Source organism: Denticeps clupeoides, chromosome 17, assembly GCF_900700375.1.
Source record: "Denticeps clupeoides chromosome 17, fDenClu1.1, whole genome shotgun sequence".
Taxonomy (NCBI): Eukaryota; Metazoa; Chordata; class Actinopteri; order Clupeiformes; family Denticipitidae; genus Denticeps; species Denticeps clupeoides.
Window position 1 is genome coordinate 11003399 of NC_041723.1, and position 27615 is coordinate 11031013.

At 42.6% G+C, this 27615-nt stretch overlaps 2 protein-coding genes and 32 non-coding genes across 37 annotated transcripts in view; 1 reads left to right on the forward strand and 33 right to left on the reverse strand.

Annotated features, from left to right (window-relative positions):
• Nucleotides 1-562: 562 nt before the first annotated feature.
• Nucleotides 563-5396, reverse strand: LOC114767066 (iroquois-class homeodomain protein IRX-5-like). Its single transcript, XM_028958576.1, has 3 exons — nucleotides 4938-5396; nucleotides 4246-4639; nucleotides 563-4109 (listed from the first exon to the last, which is right to left on the reverse strand). Exons 1-3 carry the CDS (start codon nucleotides 5184-5186, stop codon nucleotides 3838-3840), a joined length of 915 nt encoding a protein of 304 aa, XP_028814409.1. The 5' UTR covers nucleotides 5187-5396; the 3' UTR covers nucleotides 563-3837.
• Nucleotides 5397-6045: 649 nt separating this feature from the next.
• LOC114767029 (ankyrin repeat domain-containing protein SOWAHC) overlaps nucleotides 6046-27615 on the forward strand; it is an 89349-nt gene continuing 67779 nt past the window's right edge. For 2 of the 4 annotated variants that reach the window (XM_028958492.1, XM_028958493.1), the window contains exons 1-2: nucleotides 6046-6242; nucleotides 13025-13236. In XM_028958492.1, the coding sequence (XP_028814325.1) occupies nucleotides 13069-13236 (168 nt within the window). In that variant the 5' untranslated portion in view covers nucleotides 6046-6242; nucleotides 13025-13068. The remainder of the gene's footprint in view (nucleotides 6243-13024; nucleotides 13237-27615) is intronic. The other 2 variants (XM_028958489.1, XM_028958491.1) reach the window with 1 other exon arrangement.
• On the reverse strand, nucleotides 14015-14096 carry trnal-aag (transfer RNA leucine (anticodon AAG)). The gene has a single exon. It is a non-coding gene; the product is annotated as a tRNA-Leu (tRNA).
• On the reverse strand, nucleotides 14441-14512 carry trnag-ucc (transfer RNA glycine (anticodon UCC)). Its single transcript has one exon. It is a non-coding gene; the product is annotated as a tRNA-Gly (tRNA).
• trnag-ucc (transfer RNA glycine (anticodon UCC)) lies at nucleotides 15154-15225 on the reverse strand. Its single transcript has one exon. It is a non-coding gene; the product is annotated as a tRNA-Gly (tRNA).
• trnag-ucc (transfer RNA glycine (anticodon UCC)) lies at nucleotides 15861-15932 on the reverse strand. The gene has a single exon. It is a non-coding gene; the product is annotated as a tRNA-Gly (tRNA).
• On the reverse strand, nucleotides 16161-16242 carry trnal-aag (transfer RNA leucine (anticodon AAG)). The gene has a single exon. It is a non-coding gene; the product is annotated as a tRNA-Leu (tRNA).
• Nucleotides 16508-16579, reverse strand: trnag-ucc (transfer RNA glycine (anticodon UCC)). Its single transcript has one exon. It is a non-coding gene; the product is annotated as a tRNA-Gly (tRNA).
• trnal-aag (transfer RNA leucine (anticodon AAG)) lies at nucleotides 16979-17060 on the reverse strand. The gene has a single exon. It is a non-coding gene; the product is annotated as a tRNA-Leu (tRNA).
• On the reverse strand, nucleotides 17215-17286 carry trnag-ucc (transfer RNA glycine (anticodon UCC)). Its single transcript has one exon. It is a non-coding gene; the product is annotated as a tRNA-Gly (tRNA).
• On the reverse strand, nucleotides 17764-17835 carry trnag-ucc (transfer RNA glycine (anticodon UCC)). Its single transcript has one exon. It is a non-coding gene; the product is annotated as a tRNA-Gly (tRNA).
• On the reverse strand, nucleotides 18064-18145 carry trnal-aag (transfer RNA leucine (anticodon AAG)). The gene has a single exon. It is a non-coding gene; the product is annotated as a tRNA-Leu (tRNA).
• trnag-ucc (transfer RNA glycine (anticodon UCC)) lies at nucleotides 18503-18574 on the reverse strand. The gene has a single exon. It is a non-coding gene; the product is annotated as a tRNA-Gly (tRNA).
• Nucleotides 19216-19287, reverse strand: trnag-ucc (transfer RNA glycine (anticodon UCC)). The gene has a single exon. It is a non-coding gene; the product is annotated as a tRNA-Gly (tRNA).
• On the reverse strand, nucleotides 19863-19934 carry trnag-ucc (transfer RNA glycine (anticodon UCC)). The gene has a single exon. It is a non-coding gene; the product is annotated as a tRNA-Gly (tRNA).
• trnal-aag (transfer RNA leucine (anticodon AAG)) lies at nucleotides 20334-20415 on the reverse strand. The gene has a single exon. It is a non-coding gene; the product is annotated as a tRNA-Leu (tRNA).
• Nucleotides 20570-20641, reverse strand: trnag-ucc (transfer RNA glycine (anticodon UCC)). The gene has a single exon. It is a non-coding gene; the product is annotated as a tRNA-Gly (tRNA).
• Nucleotides 21041-21122, reverse strand: trnal-aag (transfer RNA leucine (anticodon AAG)). Its single transcript has one exon. It is a non-coding gene; the product is annotated as a tRNA-Leu (tRNA).
• trnag-ucc (transfer RNA glycine (anticodon UCC)) lies at nucleotides 21277-21348 on the reverse strand. The gene has a single exon. It is a non-coding gene; the product is annotated as a tRNA-Gly (tRNA).
• trnal-aag (transfer RNA leucine (anticodon AAG)) lies at nucleotides 21748-21829 on the reverse strand. Its single transcript has one exon. It is a non-coding gene; the product is annotated as a tRNA-Leu (tRNA).
• On the reverse strand, nucleotides 22187-22258 carry trnag-ucc (transfer RNA glycine (anticodon UCC)). The gene has a single exon. It is a non-coding gene; the product is annotated as a tRNA-Gly (tRNA).
• trnal-aag (transfer RNA leucine (anticodon AAG)) lies at nucleotides 22487-22568 on the reverse strand. Its single transcript has one exon. It is a non-coding gene; the product is annotated as a tRNA-Leu (tRNA).
• Nucleotides 22926-22997, reverse strand: trnag-ucc (transfer RNA glycine (anticodon UCC)). The gene has a single exon. It is a non-coding gene; the product is annotated as a tRNA-Gly (tRNA).
• On the reverse strand, nucleotides 23397-23478 carry trnal-aag (transfer RNA leucine (anticodon AAG)). Its single transcript has one exon. It is a non-coding gene; the product is annotated as a tRNA-Leu (tRNA).
• trnag-ucc (transfer RNA glycine (anticodon UCC)) lies at nucleotides 23633-23704 on the reverse strand. Its single transcript has one exon. It is a non-coding gene; the product is annotated as a tRNA-Gly (tRNA).
• On the reverse strand, nucleotides 23933-24014 carry trnal-aag (transfer RNA leucine (anticodon AAG)). The gene has a single exon. It is a non-coding gene; the product is annotated as a tRNA-Leu (tRNA).
• trnag-ucc (transfer RNA glycine (anticodon UCC)) lies at nucleotides 24372-24443 on the reverse strand. The gene has a single exon. It is a non-coding gene; the product is annotated as a tRNA-Gly (tRNA).
• Nucleotides 24843-24924, reverse strand: trnal-aag (transfer RNA leucine (anticodon AAG)). The gene has a single exon. It is a non-coding gene; the product is annotated as a tRNA-Leu (tRNA).
• Nucleotides 25079-25150, reverse strand: trnag-ucc (transfer RNA glycine (anticodon UCC)). Its single transcript has one exon. It is a non-coding gene; the product is annotated as a tRNA-Gly (tRNA).
• trnal-aag (transfer RNA leucine (anticodon AAG)) lies at nucleotides 25550-25631 on the reverse strand. The gene has a single exon. It is a non-coding gene; the product is annotated as a tRNA-Leu (tRNA).
• Nucleotides 26257-26338, reverse strand: trnal-aag (transfer RNA leucine (anticodon AAG)). The gene has a single exon. It is a non-coding gene; the product is annotated as a tRNA-Leu (tRNA).
• Nucleotides 26697-26768, reverse strand: trnag-ucc (transfer RNA glycine (anticodon UCC)). The gene has a single exon. It is a non-coding gene; the product is annotated as a tRNA-Gly (tRNA).
• On the reverse strand, nucleotides 26997-27078 carry trnal-aag (transfer RNA leucine (anticodon AAG)). The gene has a single exon. It is a non-coding gene; the product is annotated as a tRNA-Leu (tRNA).
• On the reverse strand, nucleotides 27436-27507 carry trnag-ucc (transfer RNA glycine (anticodon UCC)). Its single transcript has one exon. It is a non-coding gene; the product is annotated as a tRNA-Gly (tRNA).

The window sequence follows — 27615 nt, forward strand, 5'->3', positions numbered from 1 at the left end:
TAGTCAAGCAGATTATTTGAGCCTCTAGATTTAAAATGGGGTAAATCTCTCACAACCAGTCTATATCTGCTTATCACTGTTGGGATAGGAAGAAAAACATATTCATCATATTTTAATCACATCAAAAAGAAATATAGAAGTACCCCAGGGTACTGGCAGATAATATGCTATCCTCAGTAATGTTATTGTTTTTCTGCAGTGCCAAACAATCTTGAAAATTGACTTAGAATAAATGTTTTTTTAATATAATAACACAATGCTGCCCGGGTGAATACTGATGCTTTTTATTGATGGTTTGCAGTGGGGAGAATTGGGAGTAGAACTCAGGGATGACTGAGAAAGGGTCCGTTTTTTCAGGAAAAAGACAAAGCGGCAGCTGACTTGTCTGCTAAATGTAAAAATGGTTAATCCAGAATGCCAATGACCAGACTGTTTGAATACCAAAAGGCATAGTAATAGCCTAATAATGAACATGATGGTATGCAAGCTATGTTAGTTTAGCAGAGTTAATTTTGAATACATACAATTAAGAGAATGTGGCATAAAAAAATTCTAAGATGTGTTTTGTGCTGACACAACATGTTTTATTTTTTTGTTAATTGGACACATTCCATTAATCCAAGAACATTCAACAGGCGTTTAACATCAGGATCCTAATGACATTTTTGTGGAAATTCAGTATTTGGACAATATCAGAACAAAAAAATTACACCCAGCCGAAAATGTATACTTACTTTACATGACCTGGAAATCAGTAACTTACCTCATTCCTTTGCCCCAAAATACCGAAGGCTTCCAGACACAAAACCTTCCTTATTTCATCATTGTCATACTATCTATCAGGGTCAGTGACCCAGGAAGCTTCATATTTCATCCGGTAGTTCTTCACTCAACATGAAATTATTTGTATGGGGGAGAAGGTTATGGGGTGCTGAGGCGTAGCTGGTTATAACGATCCTTTCAATTAAAGGGGAACCCTGAGGCACGAGCACAGTAGTCTCAGCAGTTAATCTGACTCCTCCCTCTTCTCAGTCTGACCGCAAGCATGAACTGAAGTACCATACAGGACCATTTAAGTCAGGATATATATATGCAGACCAGCCCCCATCCATTATTGCGTAAATTGAGCCATCACTGTCTCCAGTGATTTGTGCAACAGATGAAATCAATTTCTCCAGCCTGGAGGACCTCGGCATGATATCTCACTGGTTAGCGAGCAGAGCCAATATCATTGTCTAATAAACATTTATGAATAATGTGTCTGATCTGGTCCATCTCTTTGTGCATTTTTTGCAGGCGTCCAGTGCATCTATTGTCCTCTGAGATATTTCACCCCTTCAGTGAATAAATCTTTCCAAATCAATGCAGCCTTTTCGTCATGTTGGGAGGTATCTGAACATTACATGCAGAGCCTGACTTGGGGTCAGATAGGAGTCAAAAGCAAAGCAAAGCTGGAAGTCAGTTTTATGGGATGTCTTGGTTGCGCGTATGCATTATCCTAAATACCCACGGGTACACAAAATAATGCCAATCGGGCTCTCACCGTATGACGGAGGACCCTTCATGCTTTGGTGGTGTGCAAAGTCTTCAGATGTCTTTAGTGGTTCTTGGCAAAACCAGGGATTCTTCAGAGACCAGGCTCTTAATTTATGCAAAGCTCGCCATGGTCTGGTGCCGTCTAGTGGACTGGTGTCCTCTGCAATTTGCCTGCACTGAGAGGCTCTAACATCACTGGGCTGCTTCTAATAAGACATTTCTTATTAGGCAGCCTCTTAAGCAGATAAAAATGAGGCCTAGATGACACAGAATATAAGTGTGAACATTTTCCTAAGATGCCAGAGTTTTAGTTGGTGCACCACTTAGAATTAGTGGCACGTTTTTCTTCTTAAAAAGCAAAAAAAAAAATTGATGCTGTTGATAAAATACATTTAAATATTATTATGTTCAGACTTGTTTGTGACAATTATTTCCTGCACATTGTCCCCGGGACAGAGATACATGAAATGTTGCATTATAATTTCCTCTATGTTTTAGAGAGGTTGCACATTTTCAAACATGATAATGTTACTCATGAATTTCCAGTTGCATTTGAAGGGGCTGATGGCTCATGGCCCAAAGAAAACCCATCAACAGCTCAACAGCTTCGGGTCTAAAGATGAATAGAAGAATTTAAATCATCAAATAGATCATATTGCTACAGCTCTGTCCTTTTAATAGCACTACATGATGTTACAGTTATGGAAATGAATAAAGAAAATGCTCAAAACATTTGTTTGGCTAGACTAGATAAGTCTAAGTTAATAAAACCCTTTAAGGGTTTACTGTAGTCACACTACAATTATATTTGGTTCCCCAGAATTGTAGCCTATATAAAGTGAAAAATGTTGTGTGGTACATAATACACACCATCACCGGGGATTACACTGCTTTTCAGAGTTACTGTAGATGCTTTTAGAGACTTTTCATAAATAAATACACGCTTATTCATCAAAGCACCGAGGTTTGGATGCCATAGGGTTATACAATTCCAGTGCAAAGAGAGAATCTGTGGTAATCCTCTCCTTTTGCCGGGAGTTTCTTACATTTGAAAGTTACACATTTAATCCCTTTAAACTGATCTGCGAGCTTTAGCTTTGGTGAAGAAGCAACATTCAATGTAAAAAAAAAAATGTAATTCAGTATCCATTTATTTTCCTTCTGCGCTTTATTGCCGACATTCACTAACCCATGAAAACCGCTCTCTGGAGGGAATATTTCTTGAACGCTTACTTTGAAACCCCAGTTGTGTAGCGAGACATGAACTCCGCACAAGTGAAATTTCATAGACAGTTTAGAGGAGTTGAATTTTTGGAAGAAAACATGTCATCAATTAACAATTCAATTTGTATATATGTTTAGCACTTAAGTGAACCCACAGCTGGAAACTGAAGCATGGTTTTGTGTGAAAAAATCAGTGCTGTTAAAGTGCAACCATTAAACATGAAGTTATATATCTGCTGGAAATGACATCACTTCTTATCTTATTCTTTGGACTTGCTAAAATGTATATTTGGTAAATGTTTTATTTTCTTGTGGTAAAAGTTTGGCATCTGTGTGTATATGTGTGCTAAGATACGGGGCAGTTAGAACTTTACCATGGTCAATTAAAATGTTAACACATTGACTTATTCTTATTATTGTCATTATATGACATTTTGTTCCATGTTGTTAAAGAAGGCACGCAAATCTAACAGCACACGTTTCATTCATCTGTGTTGGTTTATATTGCTGGTTTTTATATAAAAAAAAAATCAGATACCGAAAGAAAAGCCTAAATGTTGCCTCCACACATTTGTAGGATTTTAGCAGAGGACCTGGCAGAGTCAAGTCGGTGCAGACAGTGTAGGAGAAGGTGGGAGGACGTGTGTGTGTGTGTGTGTGTGTGTGTGGGGGGGGGGGGGTGTCACCGTCAATTAGCAACAATTAAGACACTTTCATTTCATGTCACCGCACACACTGCGACGGGGCCTCGGCGTCGCAACCGTGACACCTGCGCGGGATCTCGCGTGATGTGCCGTGGCGTGGAACGTAACACGGACACGGTCAAAACACCCCGCCGGGAAGTGAAAAAAAATCGCGTAGTTTCATGAACGTTCTTTCCCGGTTCTTTTCCAGAGTCACGTAACGTGAACGAAAGTACAAAGTAAAGTCGTCGTTTCAGCACAGTACAGTATTTTTTTTATATGGAAACGTTCACGTCTCTGGCTCATTATTAACAATAAAAATGAATAAAAAAGGACACTGCGCTGGGCCGTAATGTGTGTAGAATTTAAGGCATCTGTGCGAGCGGGAAGGTGTTTAAAGGTCCGCGGCGTTTAATCCGCAGTAGCCGGGCAGCGGCGGGCGAAGCGGCGGCGCGTAGTAAACGTGTCCGGGGAAAGGGGCCGCCGCCGGGTCGCTCGGGGAGGTCGCGATCTCGGCGAGGGACCACAGCTTCGGCTTGGACGCGCAGCGGGCTTTCTCGGCGCCCGGGGACCGGGGCGCGGTCGGTCCCGGGTCCGTTCCCGAGCCGCGCTTCTCCCCGCTGCAGGCGTCGCGCACGCCTGTTCCCGGGTGGAGCTTGTAGGCATCTGCAGGCGCAACATTCACGATTTAATGCAACTTCTGAACTCCCTTTACCTCTTTTCACGCTACTTTACTATAGTAACTTTGAAACGACGTCGATCTTTGTTACCTTTGTTTAATCGACAAAATGTAATCGTGTACCTGTTTCGTGAGTGGACTCGGTGGTATGAGAAGATCTCAGCGGCTCCTCATCTTCGTCCGTCTTCTCCAGGTCGATGTTGTCCTCCTCCTCTTCGTCCTCGCTCCTGGGCCGCGGGGTCCAGGTCACCTTGTTCTCCTTCTTTAACCTCCTCCTGGCGTTGGCGAACCAGGTGGACACTTGCGTGAGGGTCATCTTGGTGATGATGGCCAACATGATCTTCTCGCCCTTGGTCGGGTAGGGGTTCTTGCGGTGCTCGCTCAGCCAGGCTTTGAGCGTGGCCGTGGCGTCGCGGGTGGCGTTTTTCCGGTAAGCGGGGTCTCCAAACGGGTAGGCGGCCAGCGCTCCGGCGTACGGGTGGAACCCTACCGAGCCAGCCAGGTCATATGGAGACCCCTGGAGCACAAATGGACATCCATCACAAAAAGATCTGACGCACTGGTCATGACGTTTTACACGTTACTTCACAGGTTTTTATCCATGATGTACACTTATTATTATAATTTATTTTAACGACAAAAAAAAAACAAGAAAAATCCAGCCAATCGTATCAAGATTTAGACTTGTAAGCATTAGACAGAGGAAAATATATTTTAACTCGTATTATATTATAGATAGAAAAATAATGTGTTGTTATTATTATTACAAGACAAAACAGAAAAACAAAAGCCCAATCTTTAAAAAAGACCCTCACCATATAAGGGGAGAACGGCGCGCCCCCGGACTCGGCGTGCGCGCCCCCGTACTGCGCGGAGTGGAGTCCCGGGGACGCGGCGGGGAACGCGGTGGCTCCAGCGTACGGCGCGAAGGCGGATCCCGACGAGGACCTCCTCAGCTCCTCGGTCCTCGGTCCAGAGACGAGCCCCGCGCCGAAGGCCGGGCCGCACGAGTACAGCGCCAAGGACGCCGACGGCTGGTACAAGTAGCCTTGAGGATACGCCATGGCCTCCCCGAAAGCGAAGCCTCTTTCGGACGCTGCTCGGACTCCGGGTCGCCTTTCATCTACGGGAGGTGGGCTCCGCGTCCCCCCATCCCATTCGCCGCGTCGCTGTCGCGCCAAACTCGGACCATTTCAGCGCGGTCGCCACCGACTCTCGGCGCAGGCGGTGTGTTGCGCGCTTTGGCGAGGTAAAAAGTGCCCTGGAACCGCAAACACGCTGTAGACAGTCCTGCGTCCACTCCCCCCTCCTCCTCTTCCTCATCTTCATCCTCCTCCTCTTCCACCGCCGGTGATGCGCGCAGGGGTGGAGAGAAAAGCGCGAGTAAAAAAAAAGTGCAAAATGTACCCAATATGTGCTGCTGGTTTTCTATTCCTGTAGTCTGTACATTTTATATATAATGTACAGTATATATATATCTGTACAATACAAGTTTAAAAAGTGTTTCAATTAATGTATTATATTCAATGTGTGTTGTTGCTATTAGAATGATCTTAATATAGATTACTATTAATAGTAATCTATTAATATTTATAATAGATTACTAGTAATTATTATTAATAGTAATCTACTATAAATAGTGCTTTAAGAAAGTTGAATTGCTTCATATCAAGCAGATATCCATATTGAGGGCTTGTATGGAAAATGGCATAATTGCCATAAACTGCAATTGAGTGTCTCCAGGGGGGACTGTCCCTGTAACTACTGATTGTAAGTCGCTCTGGAAAAGTGCGTCTGATAAATTCTGTAAATGAAAAATTCTAATAACTCCGTGAAACGCCTTTTCGTTGCTAAACATTATCGTAAAAAATGGCGTGTTGGCGGTTGCGTTTCCTTGCATCAAAACTGCGTTTATTCACTAAAAAAAACGTGGTCAGGTGGGTTCGCCACAGTAATCTCCGCCCTGCATCACGTGACGCGCGGCGGAGGGAAGTGACGTCACCGAGCGCGGCAGGTGGGGGCGACCCGGTACCAGCACAGAGTGGGAAGGAAAGTCTGGAGCGGCAGGACTAATTAAACCTCGTCCTCATTCGCTTTCTTCTTCTCTAAAGAAGGAGTAGGTAAGACCCGATATAGCAGCGATATGTAGCAACAATAACACTGATTTACATTTAATTACAATCAGTAGTTACAGGGACAGTCCCCCCCAGGAGCAACATAGGGTTAAGTGTCTTGCTCAGGGACACAATGGTAGGCTACAACCACCCTATTACTTTCATACTTGCATATAAACTGTATTCTGACACTGGATCTGTTAAAAATCACTGTATGTGTGTGTGTGTGTATGTGTATATATATGAGTGAAGTGAAATTAAATAAAACGAATATACATAAATATTGTATTTTATGCAATGTACATAAAATTATCTGCTTTTACACTAAGAAACACTTTCTAATAGTGACATTGTTTAGTACATTTTGTTGCTTTTGTTTATATGCATTGATGTCTAGGACCTGGCAGCTAATCTTATTTGCCCCAAGGGCTATTCTTAGGAAGTATTAGCAGGCAGTTTTACTACTACTGTCTACCACGTGCAGGAGTATTAGCCAGGCCACCAAACTTAAGCGGTGCTATTGTTTAAACTATATATATGTATTTCAAGTATATACATTACTCTTTGCTATCTTATATTGTCTTATATTAAACATGTTCCTTATTTGGTTCTGAGAACTCTAGAATTCCTGCCCAGTTGTAGTAGTTTAACTTATTGAAGACATCAGAAGACATGAATGCTCTGACACTCAACTTTAGGACATGCAAAACAGATTTGTTTATCATTATCACCCTATAGCCCAACAAGTGCCTTAATAAAGTTTTGCATTATTAAGGTGCTATTAACATCAGCGAAACATTAACTTAAACAGTAGTGAAATTATGATGTCACGTCTTTATAATATACAGATATCAATCACAGTACACATTAGCTCCTGCCCCAGCTCCGTGCCTCAGGCGCCTGGTGAACTGGTGACCTATGATGCACATGTCACGTTTGTGTTTTAACGTGTTTACCTGCAGATGTCAAGGGCAGCAGAACATCAATTTCAGTTTCAATTAGTTATGTGGACAAGTTCCTGCTTCTGCTGTCACATGTTAACCCAGTCAACCTGCACATACCAACATGACAATACTGTATACACATGATATATTTTCACAAAATGAATCAAAAGGTCATACATATAATTTAAATGCTTAAAAGTTTTCCCTAGTGGTTTTTGAGTGGTTTTATTGTATTTCTGCTTAAAATAGATGAAAGTATCCACACTGCTTTTAACACATTAACACTGATAGCCTTATAGCGTCTGAATACAAGCCAAGATCACCTGAAAGCATTAACAGCTAAATCTTTAAAACCCAATAAAATGGTTTAAGTGGAGATGTATCACCAGATAATTGTATATGTGCAAGCTGAATTCTGATCATATTTTTTTCCAACTAAATTATAATAATAATAATACCACTTAACTTATAAAATAATAAATAATGCCAATTACTGTAATTATTAAAGTTTATGATTGTATTTATAATTTATTGCTTGTATTTATCATTTGAATGACTGAATGGTTCTATATTGAATCTTAAATGCTGCAGATTTCACCACTATTTCACGTTTTATATTCAGATATATTTTTCACTGAATTTCTTTCATTCTTGCATATATGTTGTAATTAATATACTGTATCATGACACTGGATCTGTTAAAAATCAGTATTCAGTCTTGTGTCTTGACCCATCTTTGCCACCTAGGTTAACGCGGAGGCCCAAAAGACATCAGTACACATCCCATGAGTACTTTGATTCAAATTAATATCCGAATCAGAATCGTGAGTGAACACATACAAGGAATTTGATTCTGGCCGATGGTGTCTCTCAAGCACATTGAAATAAACAATGACAGTATACAATAGAAACAAAATATGCAAGATTATAGATTGCTGAGGTTATACAGGTGTACATAAAGTGCAATAGTAAATAGGAAACTGTTCAGTAGTTTAGGAGGGTGATTGCAAGGGGAAGGAAACTCTTTGAGTGTTAGCTGGTCCTGGTCTGCAGACTTCTGTATCGTCTGCCAGAGGGCAGCAGATCAAGAAGTCGGTATCCAGGGTGTGGGGGATCTGTGATGATCCTCCCTGCCCATATCCTGGTTCTCGAAAGAGGGGGGGTGCTTAACTTTTCTTTTACATTCTTTTTTTTTAACTAGTAAGGATTCAGTTTCTCAAATACATTTACTCCATTTATCAGACATCCTGATCCGGGGCGATTTATAATCAGTAGTTAAAGGGACGGTCTCCCGGGATCAACTCAGCATAAAGTGTGTTGCGCCGTCCAAATCTGTTCCGATGATCCAGCTGCTGACCAATCGCTGCGCGTCGCTTGTTCGATTCCCTCGAACGCGATTTAGTGAGCAAGTTGCTGCGCCGAATATGTTCCGATTTCGTGTCAGCCAGTCGGAGAGACGGATTTGTTCCATGCCACCCGGCAACGTCACCCGACTGAAGACGGCACGAAGCTCAACATTCCCGTGGATTTGGTGAGTAAATCAAATTTTGATAATGGAAAACATTTCGGTAGCGCATGTCTATGACAGGCGTTCGTCGCAGACATGTATCTGCAGCGCAGGTTTTAAAAGGCTTTAACAGTTTTAGTTCTCGTTTTTTCGCGAGGCGCACTGCGATGGGGAGACTCCATTTCCCACAAGGCATTGCGTGCCGTACTGTATAGAAGCTCACGTAACAGGCGTGCATAAAGTCAGAAATAAATGCATTATAAGATCTGTGTTTATTATTATAATAGCATGATTTAAAATATTACAAATCAATATACTGTAAAAACATGCGTGTTTATTTAAACAGCTAGTGCTGTTAAAATAATGTGCTATATGCAAGCTCATTAAAATTAAATGCAGATATATTATGTTTGTTTAAAATAAATGTACAGTTACGTTAAATGCAGGCAAGGTCAGAGATGCTGATGGCCTCAAAACCTGCATTTCCAGAGATGTTTGTCTGAAACACATTTGGACTTATGTTTACTGTGGTTATGTTTACTGTGTCTCTATTTGTGTATTTTCAGCCTCCATACCAGACCAGACCTGGGCTGTAGGTAAAGTGTTAATCGCAGCCAAATTAATTAAATAATACAAATGCTTTAACTTTCACCTCATATTATAATTTACCTTAATACATTTTTCTGTCTTTAGAAGGATGGAAAGGCACAATGTGTCTTCTCTTTAAACCACAGGCCTCTTTCCTGCGTCTGCCTCCTCCAACCATGTGATCTTGTGGGGACATCACTGTGAGGACTTCACTGGGAGCTTCAGTGCACCTTGCTCCTTCACAGGAAGCCTCTTCTTCGCGTGCACCAAACAGTTCTTCAATAACAATTATACAATTCCTCTGCCTCCTTCTCAGCCTCCTCCTGAGATACCTACCACCACCTCAGAAGCAGGAAAGGCCCCAGCCCCTGTGCTACCAAGCGGCCTCCTCTTCCGGCACTACGGCGCACTCCCAGGACCACAACAGACAGGAAGAGGAACGCAAGCGAAGCTGCTGCAGCAGGTGTGGACAACCAAAGAGGATGGACACTGGTCAAACTTGCATCGCGGGTGTACCACACTGTGAAAGTCTGTGGAGGACTGGAAGGAGGAGCAGCAGCAGCAGCAGCTGAAAAGAATAAAGGACAGAGGACTAAAGGGCCCACAAAAGGATCTGCTGAGAGAATTTCAGTGATCCTCTCATTAACACAAGTGAGAGTGTTGACGAGCACAAGGCTGGAGATAATTTTACCATGTTTACCTCTGTTTACCATGGTTACCGCAAGGAAACATGTGCAGTCATCATATGATTCAGCTGCGGGATCGGGGTGCCACCAGTGCAGAACTTGCTCAGGAACGGTATCAGGCAGGTGTGAGTGCACCTGCACTTACAGTCAGGCGAAGACGTGGAGGATGGCCTGGTGTCAAGAAGGGCAGCAAAGAGGCCACCTTTCTCCAAGAAAAACATCAAGGACAGACTGATATTCTGCAAAATGTACAGGGATTGGACTGCGGAGGACTGTACTAAAGTCATTTTCTCTGATGAAGCCCATTTTCCAATTGTTTAGGGTGTCTGGAAAGATTATTGCCCGGAGAAGTAAAGGTGAGCGCCACCATCAGTCCTGTCTCGTGCCAACAGTAAAGCATCCTGAGACCATTCATGTGTGGGGCTGCTTCTCATCCAAGGGAGTGGGCTCACTCACAATTTTGCCAGAACACAGCCATGAATAAAGAATGGTACCAAAACATCCTCCTACACCAACTTCTCCCAACCATCCAAGAACAGTTTGGTGAAGAACGATGCCTTTTCCAGAATGACGTAGCACCGTGCCATTAGGCCAAAGTGACAACTAAGTGACTTGAGGAACAAAACAATGGAATTTTGGGTCCACGACCAGGAATCTCACCTTAATCCAATTGGTGGCCTTGCAGTTAAGGATGCGGCCCCGTAATCAGAAGGTTGGCGGTTCGAATCCTGTGCCACCAAGGTGCCACTGAGCAAACACACTGCTCCCCGGGCGCCTGTCATGGCTGCCTGCTGCTCACCAAGGCTGATTGTTAAAAGCAGAGGACACATTTCGTTGTGTCACCATGGGCTGTTCACAATGACAATCACTTTACTTTCAATTGAGAATTTGTGATCAATCTTGAAGACCCACAAATTCTGCCAAACTCCAATGATTATGAAGGAATGGGTCGCCACCAGTCAGTATTTGGCCCAGAAGCTGATTGACAGCCGAATTGCAGAAGCAAAAGGGCCAACACTGCAAATATTTACACTTTGCATAAACTTGATGTAATTGTCAATAAAAGCCTGTGTAATTATGCTTGTAATTATACTTCAATACACCAGAGAAACATTGACAAAAACATCTAAAAACTGGGTGGGTCTGTGTCTATACTACGCAAGCTATTGTGCCGGAGTTAAATGGTTACACTAGATTTATAAGTATATTTCTTCTTTCTTGTGTCTTTTATTTTCTTATTTCCTAAAGACGTTTATTTGTTTTTTGAGACCCGGTTTAGGTCTCTTGGACACATGGCGTGAGCTGTGAGAGGTGCGTGGGGTTTGTGTGCAAAAAGTTATTTCTTTCATTTTAATTTCTGTACATATGAGGAATATTTTGCATGTGTGTTATTTTGCACCCGTTTTTATGTTCTTTTAATACTGTATATTGTAGAGAGAGGTGCAGAAAGACGCGATGTGTGACGCAATGTTCTGACGCGACCTTGCTTTTTGTACAGGAATGCAGTATTGTAAATTGTGAATGCTTTATGTTAATGTTCAGTTCTCTTGGACACATGGCGTGAGTAGAGAGGTGCAGAAAGACGCGATGTGTGATGCGACCTTGCTTTTTGTACAGAATACACTTTGCACAGAAAATCTCTTGGGTGTCAGCTCATCATTTGTGGTTCAAGAAACGAAATCAAAAGGTTACACAACGCAGAAGAAGAACCGCTACACTATGATGACTTTCGCCTTGATATTTTAGCGCGGATGTATACCTAGCCGAATTGCACTGTAGGGGGCGAGAACGAGTCTTCGAAATGCGGAATTACCACATCAAACATGACGTGGTATCATGGATGCAGCTATTTAACTGAATAAACAGTTGGTAAACACAAGTGCATCTTATTGAACATAATTTATTTTCATCACCAATTATCATAGTAGAACAGCTTTCTCAAGCAGTTTGTGATGCATTTTGGAAACAGGAGATGAGCCCCTGGTCTAATGCGCCACCTGGCTTGAGAAACCCGTTCTCAAAGACTTACTTTTAGTCATTATTTGGGTAGCACACATATTCTGAATGCCTTTGGCAGAATTCAAATGAGCCATTTTAATCAAGATTAATCTAGATTAATCTAGATTTATCTAGAACCTAGATTAATCTAGATTAAATTATTTTACTCTAGATTAATTCCATGATTGCAGTGGGATTATTCTAGATTAAGAAAATTGATCTATGCCCACCTCTATTTATGACATTTATTTACGACTATTTTGCATAATGTGCCTTTGTAAACACGTTTACCGGTTGAGGTGGAGCTTTTTAATTTTTTTTCTCGGTGGAAAGGGCCTGCTTCCACAAAGGAGAATGAGCAGCATCCTTTGCTCAGGGTTACAATGATTGTAAGTGGGGTTTGAACCTGGGTCTTTTGGTTCATAGGCGAGTATGTTACCCACTAGGCTACTACCACCCAATGTCACGGTGTACAGTGAATTAATAATGCCAGAAGTTAAGTATAAATGTTTACTCGTACTTTTTCTTCGTGCACTGACAAATTCAGTGTTTGTCGTATTTGAGTCAACCATCTTGCACTCATACTGTTTAAACAGTTTTAGTTTGACTTTTTTTTTTCTTTTATATAAATATTAACTCACTGAGTTTTAAAAATATTTTTGTGCTCATTTTTACATTGAATCACCAAGCAACTGCAATGCTTCACACGTTTTCAACCCTTGACGGTCAATGGAGTTACTTTTTTAGGGGAGGTTGAGAAATTCTCTGAGCAGACAAAGCATGAGAAAGGGGGGGTGACCTTTCCCCTTTTGATGACATAAGGGGCCAAAATAAATGCCGTCTGATAAATGCCGTAAATGTAAATGTACTGATTCTCTTGTCATGCCATGCCGACATACTCAAAATAACTTTAGGAGGTCTTTATTAAAAATGAGATGTGGCTGGGCTAATGTTAAATGTTATGTAATGCAGATCTAAATTTAGTAGTGTAAATCAAATGTTATTTTTCATTTGTGTTTTACAAAAGTGTGTGTGTGTGTTTTTTTTTTTTTTTTTTTTTTACAGGATTCAAGCATACAGTGACTAAGACTTCATCAGAGAGGACAAATATGCAAATAATTTCTCTGGAAACCACTACTACAGAATGGGAGATCTTAGAAGGATTCAGATTAGGCCAGAACCTACTTGAAAACAAAGAAGTTGGCAAAATATTGAAACAGGATCACATTTATCAAGATGGCAAAATTCCAGCTGTGGTTGTCACACAAGCAGATGAGGTGAGTTGATGAACTAATCTAGTAAGGAAAACCATTTTCCTGAATCCAGCGCCTTAGACCACTTGGCCACGCTACCTGGCAGCAAACAGGTCTGAAGTGCTCTGTGCAGGAGGGCAAGTTCTCACAGGGGAGGTGTGTGTATTTTCAGACAAAACATCTGTTAAACCATCAGATAATGAAGAAGTTCAAATATTACTTTGGTGGGATTGAACCCATATCTTCAGAGAATCTGGAGTCTAATTCCAGCGCCTAAGGTTTTTTGGCCACACTACCATGCAGCAGCGGATATATTTCTGTTATAAAACTTGGAATACATTAGCCAGGAATCGAAACCTGGTCAGCTGCTTAGAAAACAGCTATGCGTACCATTATACCACCAACACAGATGGTAGGCAGGTATCCATGTTTCAGAATAACGAAAGACATGTCGACGTAAGCATGGTATTCGCTTTTCCTTTGTTAAAAACAGATCAGATTGTGATGGGTCGTACAAGTGAGTAGCTCACCCTCTACCAGCAGCTGATTGGTCTGAGCAGTTGTTGTAGTTCTTACTAAAGGGAGCATGGCACTGCTCAGGTGTCAAACTAGAGCTTGATAAATAGTGAGAAGCCATGCTCAGGATTTTGTCAGAAATTAAAAGACAGGTGAAAAGGTGTGTGGGTAAAAAGAAGCTTTTCACCTTCGGCTGTGTACTGTGAATGTACCGTGTTTGGCATGGCAGCTTAAGGAAAACTAAAAAATCGGGTCTACAATAAGTTAATTGCAGTTTTAAATATAATGGCAGTGGTGGGATTTGAACCCACGCCTCCGAAGAGACTGAAGCCTTAATCCAGCGCCTTAGACCGCTCGGCCACACTACCTAGCAGATTGCAGCAGCAAACGATCCTTCGGATTTTAAATAAATGAGAGGTGCACATAATGAACGCGGCGTTAAATTTCATTAAAAACCTCAGTTGTTCCATCAGGTACTGAAGTTCATAATGATAGGGGTGGGATTCCAGAGAGACTGGAATTTAAATCCAGCCTTTTAGACTGCTTGGCCACACTACCATGAAGCAAATTTGACCAAAGCCCCATTTGTTAAAGAGTGTTTGAGATGAAGACTTCAACATAAAAAAATTTGGCTCAAAAAGTTCCATGGCGGCAAGATACCAATGAATGAACGCACAGACGAGAGGTTTGATTTCTGTTGCAAGAGATGTACTGCGTTGGCCGGGAATCGAACCCGGGTCAACTGCTTGGAAGGCAGCTATGCTCACCACTATACCACCAACCCACAAGTTAGTAAGGTATCCATGTTGCACAATGACTAAGGGCATCTAGACCTGTTTTTGCTCTTTCTTGGTTGAAAACAGATTAGATTTTGATGGGTCGTACAAGTGAGTGGTGTACCTTTTTGACGTTTACAAAAAGCAGCTGATTCGTCTGGGCAGTTGTAGTAGTTCTTACTAAAGGGAGCATGGCACTGCTGAGGTGTCAAACTAGAGCTTGATAAATAGTGAGAAGCCATGCTCAGGACTTTGTCAGCAATTCAAAGACAGGTGAAAAGGTGTGTGGGTAAAATGAAGCTTTTCACTTTCGGCTGTGTACTGTGAATGTACCGTGTTTGGCATGGCAGCTTAAGGAAAACTAAAAAATCGGGTCTATAATAAGTTAATTGCAGTTTTAAATATAATGGCAGCGGAGGGATTTGAACCCACGCCTCCGAAGAGACTAGAGCCTTAATCCAGCACAGAGTCTTTAGACTGCTTGGCCACACTACCATGAAGCAAATTTGACCAAAGCCCCATTTGTTAAAGAGTGTTTGAGATGAAGACTTCAACATAAAAAAATTTGGCTCAAAAGGTTCCATGGCGGCAAGATACCAAAGAATGAACGCACAGACGAGCAGTTAGATTTCTGTTGCAAACGATGTACTGCGTTGGCCGGGAATCGAACCCGGGTCAACTGCTTGGAAGGCAGCTATGCTCTCCACTATACCACCAACGCACAAGTTAGGAAGGTATCCATGTTGCACAATGACTAAGGGCATCTAGACCTGTTTTTGCTCTTTCTTGGTTGAAAACAGATCAGATTTTGATGGGTCGTACAAGTGAGTGGTGTACCTTTATGACGTTTACAAAAAGCAGCTGATTCGTCTGAGCAGTTGTAGTAGTTCTTACTAAAGGGAGCATGGCACTGCTGAGGTGTCAAACTAGAGCTTGATAAATAGTGAGAAGCCATGCTCAGGACTTTGTCAGCAATTCAAAGACAGGTGAAAAGGTGTGTGGGTAAAATGAAGCTTTTCACTTTCGGCTGTGTACTGTGAATGTACCGTGTTTGGCATGGCAGCTTAAGGAAAACTAAAAAATTGGGTCTATAATAAGTTAATTGCAGTTTTAAATATAATGGCAGCGGTAGGATTTGAACCCACGCCTCCGAAGAGACTAGAGCCTTAATCCAGCGCCTTAGACCGCTCGGCCACACTACCATGAAGCAAATTTTACCAAAGCCCCATTTGTTAAAGAGTGTTTGAGATGAAGACTTCAACATAAAAAAATTTGGCTCAAAAAGTTCCATGGTGGCAAGATACCAATGAATGAACGCACAGACGAGCGGTTAGATTTCTGTTGCAAAAGATGTACTGCGTTGGCCGGGAATCGAACCCGGGTCAACTGCTTGGAAGGCAGCTATGCTCACCACTATACCACCAACGCACAAGTTAGGAAGGTATCCATGTTGCACAATGACTAAGGGCATCTAGACCTGTTTTTGCTCTTTCTTGGTTGAAAACAGATCAGATTGTGAAAGGTAAAAAGGTGTGTGGGTAAAAAGAAGCTTTTCACCTTCGGCTGTGTACTGTGAATGTACCGTGTTTGGCATGGCAGCTTAAGGAAAACAAAAAAATCGGGTCTATAATAAGTTAATTGCAGTTTTAAATATAATGGCAGCGGTGGGATTTGAACCCACGCCTCCGAAGAGACTGGAGCCTTAATCCAGCGCCTTAGACCGCTCGGCCACACTACCTAGCAGATCGCAGCAGCAAACGATCCTTCGGATTTTAAATAAATGAGATGTGCACATAATGAACGCGGCGTTAAATTTCATTAAAAACTTAGACCGCTCGGCCACACTACCATGAAGCAAATTTTACCAAAGCCCCATTTGTTAAAGAGTGTGTGAGATGAAGACTTCAACATAAAAAAATTTGGCTCAAAAAGTTCCATGGCGGCAAGATACCAAAGAATGAACGCACAGACGAGCGGTTAGATTTCTGTTGCAAAAGATGTACTGCGTTGGCCGGGAATCGAACCCGGGTCAACTGCTTGGAAGGCAGCTATGCTCACCACTATACCACCAACGCACAAGTTAGGAAGGTATCCATGTTGCACAATGACTAAGGGCATCTAGACCTGTTTTTGCTCTTTCTTGGTTGAAAACAGATCAGATTTTGATGGGTCGTACAAGTGAGTGGTGTACCTTTGTGACGTTTACAAAAAGCAGCTGATTCGTCTGAGCAGTTGTAGTAGTTCTTACTAAAGGGAGCATGGCACTGCTGAGGTGTCAAACTAGAGCTTGATAAATAGTGAGAAGCCATGCTCAGGACTTTGTCAGCAATTCAAAGACAGGTGAAAAGGTGTGTGGGTAAAATGAAGCTTTTCACTTTCGGCTGTGTACTGTGAATGTACCGTGTTTGGCATGGCAGCTTAAGGAAAACTAAAAAATTGGGTCTATAATAAGTTAATTGCAGCTTTAAATATAATGGCAGCGGTGGGATTTGAACCCACGCCTCCGAAGAGACTGGAGCCTTAATCCAGCGCCTTAGACCGCTCGGCCACACTACCATGAAGCAAATTTTACCAAAGCCCCATTTGTTAAAGAGTGTGTGAGATGAAGACTTCAACATAAAAAAATTTGGCTCAAAAAGTTCCATGGCGGCAAGATACCAAAGAATGAACGCACAGACGAGCGGTTAGATTTCTGTTGCAAAAGATGTACTGCGTTGGCCGGGAATCGAACCCGGGTCAACTGCTTGGAAGGCAGCTATGCTCACCACTATACCACCAACGCACAAGTTAGGAAGGTATCCATGTTGCACAATTACTAAGGGCATCTAGACCTGTTTTTGCTCTTTCTTGGCTGAAAACAGGACTTTGTCAGCAATTCAAAGACAGGTGAAAAGGTGTGTGGGTAAAAGGAAGCTTTTCACCTTCGGCTGTGTACTGTGAATGTACCGTGTTTGGCATGGCAGCTTAAGGAAAACTAAAAAATCGGGTCTATAATAAGTTAATTGCAGTTTTAAATATAATGGCAGCGGTGGGATTTGAACCCACGCCTCCAAAGAGACTAGAGCCTTAATCCAGTACAGAGCCTTTAGACTGCTTGGCCACACTACCATAAAGGAAATTTTACCAAAGCCCCATTTGTTAAAGAGTTTTTGAGATGAAGACTTCAACAAAAAATTTGTCTCAAAAAGTTCCATGGCGGCAAGATACCAAAGAATGAACGCACAGACGAGCGGTTAGATTTCTGTTGCAAAAGATGTACTGCGTTGGCCGGGAATCGATCTCGGGTCAACTGCTTGGAAGGCAGCTATGCTCACCACTATACCACCAACGCACAAGTTAGAATGGTAACCATGTTGCACAATGACTAAGGGCATCTAGACCTGTTTTTGTTTTTTTTTGGTTGAAAACAGATCAGATTGTGACAGGTAAAAAGGTGTGTGGGTAAAAAGAAGCTTTTCACCTTCGGCTGTGTACTGTGAATGTACCGTGTTTGGCATGGCAGCTGAAGGAAAACAAAAAAATCGGGTCTATAATAAGTTAATTGCAGTTTTAAATATAATGGCAGCAGTGGGATTTGAACCCACGCCTCCAAAGAGACTGGAACCTTAATCCAGCGCCTTAGACCGCCCGGCCACACTACCTAGAACATCTCAGCAGCAAACGATCCTTCGGATTTTAAATAAATGAGATGTGCACATAATGAACGCGGCGTTAAATTTCATTAAAAACATCAGTTGTTCCATCAGGTTCTGAAGTTCATAATGATAGGGGTGGGATTCTAACCCACGACTCCAGAGAGACTGGAATTTAAATCCAGCCTTTTAGACTGCTTGGCCACACTACCATGAAGCAAATTTGACCAAAGCCCCAATTGTTAAAGAGTGTTTGAGATAAAGACTTCAAAATAAAAAAATTTGGCTCAAAAAGTTCCATGGCGGCAAGATACCAAAGAATGAACGCACAGACGAGTGGTTAGATTTCTGTTGCAAAAGATGTACTGCGTTGACCGGGAATCGAACCCGGGTCAACTGCTTGGAAGGCAGCTATGCTCACCACTATACCACCAACCCACAAGTTAGTAAGGTATCCATGTTGCACAATGACTAAGGGCATCTAGACCTGTTTTTGCTCTTTCTTGGTTGAAAACAGATTAGATTTTGATGGGTCGTACAAGTGAGTGGTGTACCTTTATGACGTTTACAAAAAGCAGCTGATTCGTCTGGGCAGTTGTAGTAGTTCTTACTAAAGGGAGCATGGCACTGCTGAGGTGTCAAACTAGAGCTTGATAAATAGTGAGAAGCCATGCTCAGGACTTTGTCAGCAATTCAAAGACAGGTGAAAAGGTGTGTGGGTAAAATGAAGCTTTTCACTTTCGGCTGTGTACTGTGAATGTACCGTGTTTGGCATGGCAGCTTAAGGAAAACTAAAAAATCGGGTCTATAATAAGTTAATTGCAGTTTTAAAAATAATGGCAGCGGAGGGATTTGAACCCACGCCTCCGAAGAGACTAGAGCCTCAATCCAGCACAGAGTCTTTAGACTGCTTGGCCACACTACCATGAAGCAAATTTGACCAAAGCCCCATTTGTTAAAGAGTGTTTGAGATGAAGACTTCAACATAAAAAAATTTGGCTCAAAAAGTTCCATGGTGGCAAGATACCAATGAATGAACGCACAGACGAGCGGTTAGATTTCTGTTGCAAAAGATGTACTGCGTTGGCCGGGAATCGAACCCGGGTCAACTGCTTGGAAGGCAGCTATGCTCACCACTATACCACCAACGCACAAGTTAGGAAGGTATCCATGTTGCACAATGACTAAGGGCATCTAGACCTGTTTTTGCTCTTTCTTGGTTGAAAACAGATCAGATTGTGAAAGGTAAAAAGGTGTGTGGGTAAAAAGAAGCTTTTCACCTTCGGCTGTGTACTGTGAATGTACCGTGTTTGGCATGGCAGCTTAAGGAAAACAAAAAAATCGGGTCTATAATAAGTTAATTGCAGTTTTAAATATAATGGCAGCGGTGGGATTTGAACCCACGCCTCCGAAGAGACTGGAGCCTTAATCCAGCGACTTAGACCGTTCGGCCACACTACCTAGCAGATCGCAGCAGCAAACGATCCTTCGGATTTTAAATAAATGAGATGTGCACATAATGAACGCGGCGTTAAATTTCATTAAAAACTTAGACCGCTCGGCCACACTACCATGAAGCAAATTTTACCAAAGCCCCATTTGTTAAAGAGTGTGTGAGATGAAGACTTCAACATAAAAAAATTTGGCTCAAAAAGTTCCATGGCGGCAAGATACCAAAGAATGAACGCACAGACGAGCGGTTAGATTTCTGTTGCAAAAGATGTACTGCGTTGGCCGGGAATCGAACCCGGGTCAACTGCTTGGAAGGCAGCTATGCTCACCACTATACCACCAACGCACAAGTTAGGAAGGTATCCATGTTGCACAATGACTAAGGGCATCTAGACCTGTTTTTGCTCTTTCTTGGTTGAAAACAGATCAGATTTTGATGGGTCGTACAAGTGAGTGGTGTACCTTTGTGACGTTTACAAAAAGCAGCTGATTCGTCTGAGCAGTTGTAGTAGTTCTTACTAAAGGGAGCATGGCACTGCTGAGGTGTCAAACTAGAGCTTGATAAATAGTGAGAAGCCATGCTCAGGACTTTGTCAGCAATTCAAAGACAGGTGAAAAGGTGTGTGGGTAAAATGAAGCTTTTCACTTCCGGCTGTGTACTGTGAATGTACCGTGTTTGGCATGGCAGCTTAAGGAAAACTAAAAAATTGGGTCTATAATAAGTTAATTGCAGTTTTAAATATAAAGGCAGCGGTGGGATTTGAACCCACGCCTCCGAAGAGACTGGAGCCTTAATCCAGCGCCTTAGACCGCTCGGCCACACTACCATGAAGCAAATTTTACCATAGCCCCATTTGTTAAAGAGTGTGTGAGATGAAGACTTCAACATAAAAAAATTTGGCTCAAAAAGTTCCATGGCGGCAAGATACCAAAGAATGAACGCACAGACGAGCGGTTAGATTTCTGTTGCAAAAGATGTACTGCGTTGGCCGGGAATCGAACCCGGGTCAACTGCTTGGAAGGCAGCTATGCTCACCACTATACCACCAACGCACAAGTTAGGAAGGTATCCATGTTGCACAATGACTAAGGGCATCTAGACCTGTTTTTGCTCTTTCTTGGTTGAAAACAGATCAGATTTTGATGGGTCGTACAAGTGAGTGGTGTACCTTTATGACGTTTACAAAAAGCAGCTGATTCGTCTGAGCAGTTGTAGTAGTTCTTACTAAAGGGAGCATGGCACTGCTGAGGTGTCAAACTAGAGCTTGATAAATAGTGAGAAGCCATGCTCAGGACTTTGTCAGCAATTCAAAGACAGGTGAAAAGGTGTGTGGGTAAAATGAAGCTTTTCACTTTCGGCTGTGTACTGTGAATGTACCGTGTTTGGCATGGCAGCTTAAGGAAAACAAAAAAATGGGGTCTATAATAAGTTAATTGCAGTTTTAAATATAATGGCAGCGGTGGGATTTGAACCCACGCCTCCGAAGAGACTGGAGCCTTAATCCAGCGCCTTAGACCGCTCGGCCACACTACCATGAAGCAAATTTTACCAAAGCCCCATTTGTTAAAGAGTGTGTGAGATGAAGACTTCAACATAAAAAAATTTGGCTCAAAAAGTTCCATGGCGGCAAGATACCAAAGAATGAACGCACAGACGAGCGGTTAGATTTCTGTTGCAAAAGATGTACTGCGTTGGCCGGTAATCGAACCCGGGTCAACTGCTTGGAAGGCAGCTATGCTCACCACTATACCAACAACGCACAAGTTAGGAAGGTATCCATGTTGCACAATGACTAAGGGCATCTAGACCTGTTTTTGCTCTTTCTTGGTTGAAAACAGATCAGATTTTGATGGGTCGTACAAGTGAGTGGTGTACCTTTATGACGTTTACAAAAAGCAGCTGATTCGTCTGAGCAGTTGTAGTAGTTCTTACTAAAGGGAGCATGGCACTGCTGAGGTGTCAAACTAGAGCTTGATAAATAGTGAGAAGCCATGCTCAGGACTTTGTCAGCAATTCAAAGACAGGTGAAAAGGTGTGTGGGTAAAATGAAGCTTTTCACTTTCGACTGTGTACTGTGAATGTACCGTGTTTGGCATGGCAGCTTAAGGAAAACTAAAAAATTGGGTCTATAATAAGTTAATTGCAGTTTTAAATATAATGGCAGTGGTAGGATTTGAACCCACGCCTCCGAAGAGACTGGAGCCTTAATCCAGCGCCTTAGACCGCTCGGCCACACTACCTAGCAGATCGCAGCAGCAAACGATCCTTCGGATTTTAAATAAATGAGATGTGCACATAATGAACGCGGCGTTAAATTTCATTAAAAACATCAGTTGTTCCATCAGGTACTGAAGTTCATAATGATAGGGGTGGGATTCTAACCCATGACTCCAGAGAGACTGGAATTTAAATCCAGCCTTTTAGACTGCTTGGCCACACTACCATGAAGCAAATTTGACCAAAGCCCCATTTGTTAAAGTGTGTTTGAGATGAAGACTTCAACATAAAAAAATTTGGCTCAAAAGGTTCCATGGCGGCAAGATACCAAAGAATGAACGCACAGACGAGCGGTTAGATTTCTGTTGCAAAAGATGTACTGCGTTGGCCGGGAATCGAACCCGGGTCAACTGCTTGGAAGGCAGCTATGCTCACCACTATACCACCAACGCCCAAGTTAGAATGGTATCCATGTTGCACAATGACTAAGGGCATCTAGACCTGTTTTTGTTCTTTCTTGGTTGAAAACAGATCAGATTGTGACAGGTAAAAAGGTGTGTGGGTAAAAAGAAGCTTTTCACCTTCGGCTGTGTACTGTGAATGTACCGTGTTTGGCATGGCAGCTTAAGGAAAACCAAAAAATCGCGTCTATAATAAGTTAATTGCAGTTTTAAATATAATGGCAGCGGTGGGATTTGAACCCACGCCTCCGAAGAGACTGGAGCCTTAATCCAGCGCCTTAGACCGCTCGGCCACACTACCTAGCAGATCGCAGCAGCAAACGATCCTTCGGATTTTAAATAAATGAGATGTGCACATAATGAACGCGGCGTTAAATTTCATTAAAAACATCAGTTGTTCCATCAGATACTGAAGTTCATAATGATATGGGTGGGATTCTAACCCACAACTCCAGAGAGACTGGAATTTAAATCCAGCCTTTTAGACTGCTTGGCCACACTACCATGAAGCAAATTTGACCAAAGCCCCATTTGTTAAAGAGTGTTTGAGATGAAGACTTCAACATAAAAAAATTTGGCTCAAAAGGTTCCATGGCGGCAAGATACCAAAGAATGAACGCACAGACGAGCGGTTAGATTTCTGTTGCAAAAGATGTACTGCGTTGGCCGGGAATCGAACCCGGGTCAACTGCTTGGAAGGCAGCTATGCTCACCACTATACCACCAACGCACAAGTTAGGAAGGTATCCATGTTGCACAATGACTAAGGGCATCTAGACCTGTTTTTGCTCTTTCTTGGTTGAAAACAGATCAGATTTTGATGGGTCATACAAGTGAGTGGTGTACCTTTATGACGTTTACAAAAAGCAGCTGATTCGTCTGAGCAGTTGTAGTAGTTCTTACTAAAGGGAGCATGGCACTGCTGAGGTGTCAAACTAGAGCTTGATAAATAGTGAGAAGCCATGCTCAGGACTTTGTCAGCAATTCAAAGACAGGTGAAAAGGTGTGTGGGTAAAATGAAGCTTTTCACTTTCGGCTGTGTACTGTGAATGTACCGTGTTTGGCATGGCAGCTTAAGGAAAACTAAAAAATTGGGTCTATAATAAGTTAATTGCAGTTTTAAATATAATGGCAGCGGTGGGATTTGAACCCACGCCTCCGAAGAGACTGGAGCCTTAATCCAGCGCCTTAGACCGCTCGGCCACACTACCATGAAGCAAATTTTACCAAAGCCCCATTTGTTAAAGAGTGTGTGAGATGAAGACTTCAACATAAAAAAATTTGGCTCAAAAAGTTCCATGGCGGCAAGATACCAAAGAATGAACGCACAGACGAGCGGTTAGATTTCTGTTGCAAAAGATGTACTGCGTTGGCCGGGAATCGAACCCGGGTCAACTGCTTGGAAGGCAGCTATGCTCACCACTATACCACCAACGCACAAGTTAGAATGGTATCCATGTTGCACAATGACTAAGGGCATCTAGACCTGTTTTTGTTCTTTCTTGGTTGAAAACAGATCAGATTGTGACAGGTAAAAAGGTGTGTGGGTAAAAAGAAGCTTTTCACCTTCGGCTGTGTACTGTGAATGTACCGTGTTTGGCATGGCAGCTTAAGGAAAACAAAAAAATCGGGTCTATAATAAGTTAATTGCAGTTTTAAATATAATGGCAGCGGTGGGATTTGAACCCACGCCTCCGAAGAGACTGGAGCCTTAATCCAGCGCCTTAGACCGCTCGGCCACACTACCTAGCAGATCACAGCAGCAAACGATCCTTCGGATTTTAAATAAATGAGATGTGCACATAATGAACGCGGCGTTAAATTTCATTAAAAACATCAGTTGTTCCATCAGGTACTGAAGTTCATAATGATAGGGGTGGGATTCTAACCCACGACTCCAGAGAGACTGGAATTTAAATCCAGCCTTTTAGACTGCTTGGCCACACTACCATGAAGCAAATTTGACCAAAGCCCCATTTGTTAAAGAGTGTTTGAGATGAAGACTTCAACATAAAAAAATTTGGCTCAAAAGGTTCCATGGCGGCAAGATACCAAAGAATGAACGCACAGACGAGCGGTTAGATTTCTGTTGCAAAAGATGTACTGCGTTGGCCGGGAATCGAACCCGGGTCAACTGCTTGGAAGGCAGCTATGCTCACCACTATACCACCAACGCACAAGTTAGGAAGGTATCCATGTTGCACAATGACTAAGGGCATCTAGACCTGTTTTTGCTCTTTCTTGGTTGAAAACAGATCAGATTTTGATGGGTCGTACAAGTGAGTGGTGTACCTTTATGACGTTTACAAAAAGCAGCTGATTCGTCTGAGCAGTTGTAGTAGTTCTTACTAAAGGGAGCATGGCACTGCTGAGGTGTCAAACTAGAGCTTGATAAATAGTGAGAAGCCATGCTCAGGACTTTGTCAGCAATTCAAAGACAGGTGAAAAGGTGTGTGGGTAAAATGAAGCTTTTCACTTCCGGCTGTGTACTGTGAATGTACCGTGTTTGGCATGGCAGCTTAAGGAAAACTAAAAAATTGGGTCTATAATAAGTTAATTGCAGTTTTAAATATAATGGCAGCAGTGGGATTTGAACCCACGCCTCCGAAGAGACTGGAGCCTTAATCCAGCGCCTTAGACCGCTCAGCCACACTACCATGAAGCAAATTTTACCATAGCCCCATTTGTTAAAGAGTGTGTGAGATGAAGACTTCAACATAAAAAAATTTGGCTCAAAAAGTTCCATGGCGGCGAGATACCAAAGAATGAATGCACAGACGAGCGGTTAGATTTCTGTTGCAAAAGATGTACTGCGTTGGCCGGGAATCGAACCCGGGTCAACTGCTTGGAAGGCAGCTATGCTCACCACTATACCACCAACGCACAAGTTAGGAAGGTATCCATGTTGCACAATGACTAAGGGCATCTAGACCTGTTTTTGCTCTTTCTTGGTTGAAAACAGATCAGATTTTGATGGGTCGTACAAGTGAGTGGTGTACCTTTATGACGTTTACAAAAAGCAGCTGATTCGTCTGAGCAGTTGTAGTAGTTCTTACTAAAGGGAGCATGGCACTGCTGAGGTGTCAAACTAGAGCTTGATAAATAGTGAGAAGCCATGCTCAGGACTTTGTCAGCAATTCAAAGACAGGTGAAAAGGTGTGTGGGTAAAATGAAGCTTTTCACTTTCGGCTGTGTACTGTGAATGTACCGTGTTTGGCATGGCAGCTTAAGGAAAACTAAAAAATGGGGTCTATAATAAGTTAATTGCAGTTTTAAATATAATGGCAGCGGTGGGATTTGAACCCACGCCTCCGAAGAGACTGGAGCCTTAATCCAGCGCCTTAGACCGCTCGGCCACACTACCATGAAGCAAATTTTACCAAAGCCCCATTTGTTAAAGAGTGTGTGAGATGAAGACTTCAACATAAAAAAATTTGGCTCAAAAAGTTCCATGGCGGCAAGATACCAAAGAATGAACGCACAGACGAGCGGTTAGATTTCTGTTGCAAAAGATGTACTGCGTTGGCCGGTAATCGAACCCGGGTCAACTGCTTGGAAGGCAGCTATGCTCACCACTATACCAACAACGCACAAGTTAGGAAGGTATCCATGTTGCACAATGACTAAGGGCATCTAGACCTGTTTTTGCTCTTTCTTGGTTGAAAACAGATCAGATTTTGATGGGTCGTACAAGTGAGTGGTGTACCTTTATGACGTTTACAAAAAGCAGCTGATTCGTCTGAGCAGTTGTAGTAGTTCTTACTAAAGGGAGCATGGCACTGCTGAGGTGTCAAACTAGAGCTTGATAAATAGTGAGAAGCCATGCTCAGGACTTTGTCAGCAATTCAAAGACAGGTGAAAAGGTGTGTGGGTAAAATGAAGCTTTTCACTTTCGACTGTGTACTGTGAATGTACCGTGTTTGGCATGGCAGCTTAAGGAAAACTAAAAAATTGGGTCTATAATAAGTTAATTGCAGTTTTAAATATAATGGCAGTGGTAGGATTTGAACCCACGCCTCCGAAGAGACTGGAGCCTTAATCCAGCGCCTTAGACCGCTCGGCCACACTACCTAGCAGATCGCAGCAGCAAACGATCCTTCGGATTTTAAATAAATGAGATGTGCACATAATGAACGCGGCGTTAAATTTCATTAAAAACATCAGTTGTTCCATCAGGTACTGAAGTTCATAATGATAGGGGTGGGATTCTAACCCACGACTCCAGAGAGACTGGAATTTAAATCCAGCCTTTTAGACTGCTTGGCCACACTACCATGAAGCAAATTTGACCAAAGCCCCATTTGTTAAAGAGTGTGTTGAGATGAAGACTTCAACATAAAAAAATTTGGCTCAAAAGGTTCCATGGCGGCAAGATACCAAAGAATGAACGCACAGACGAGCGGTTAGATTTCTGTTGCAAAAGATGTACTGCGTTGGCCGGGAATCGAACCCGGGTCAACTGCTTGGAAGGCAGCTATGCTCACCACTATACCACCAACGCACAAGTTAGAATGGTATCCATGTTGCACAATGACTAAGGGCATCTAGACCTGTTTTTGTTCTTTCTTGGTTGAAAACAGATCAGATTGTGACAGGTAAAAAGGTGTGTGGGTAAAAAGAAGCTTTTCACCTTCGGCTGTGTACTGTGAATGTACCGTGTTTGGCATGGCAGCTTAAGGAAAACCAAAAAATCGCGTCTATAATAAGTTAATTGCAGTTTTAAATATAATGGCAGCGGTGGGATTTGAACCCACGCCTCCGAAGAGACTGGAGCCTTAATCCAGCGCCTTAGACCGCTCGGCCACACTACCTAGCAGATCGCAGCAGCAAACGATCCTTCGGATTTTAAATAAATGAGATGTGCACATAATGAACGCGGCGTTAAATTTCATTAAAAACATCAGTTGTTCCATCAGGTACTGAAGTTCATAATGATAGGGGTGGGATTCTAACCCACGACTCCAGAGAGACTGGAATTTAAATCCAGCCTTTTAGACTGCTTGGCCACACTACCATGAAGCAAATTTGACCAAAGCCCCATTTGTTAAAGAGTGTGTGAGATGAAGACTTCAACATAAAAAAATTTGGCTCAAAAGGTTCCATGGCGGCAAGATACCAAAGAATGAACGCACAGACGAGCGGTTAGATTTCTGTTGCAAAAGATGTACTGCGTTGGCCGGGAATCGAACCCGGGTCAACTGCTTGGAAGGCAGCTATGCTCACCACTATACCACCAACGCACAAGTTAGGAAGGTATCCATGTTGCACAATGACTAAGGGCATCTAGACCTGTTTTTGCTCTTTCTTGGTTGAAAACAGATCAGATTTTGATGGGTCGTACAAGTGAG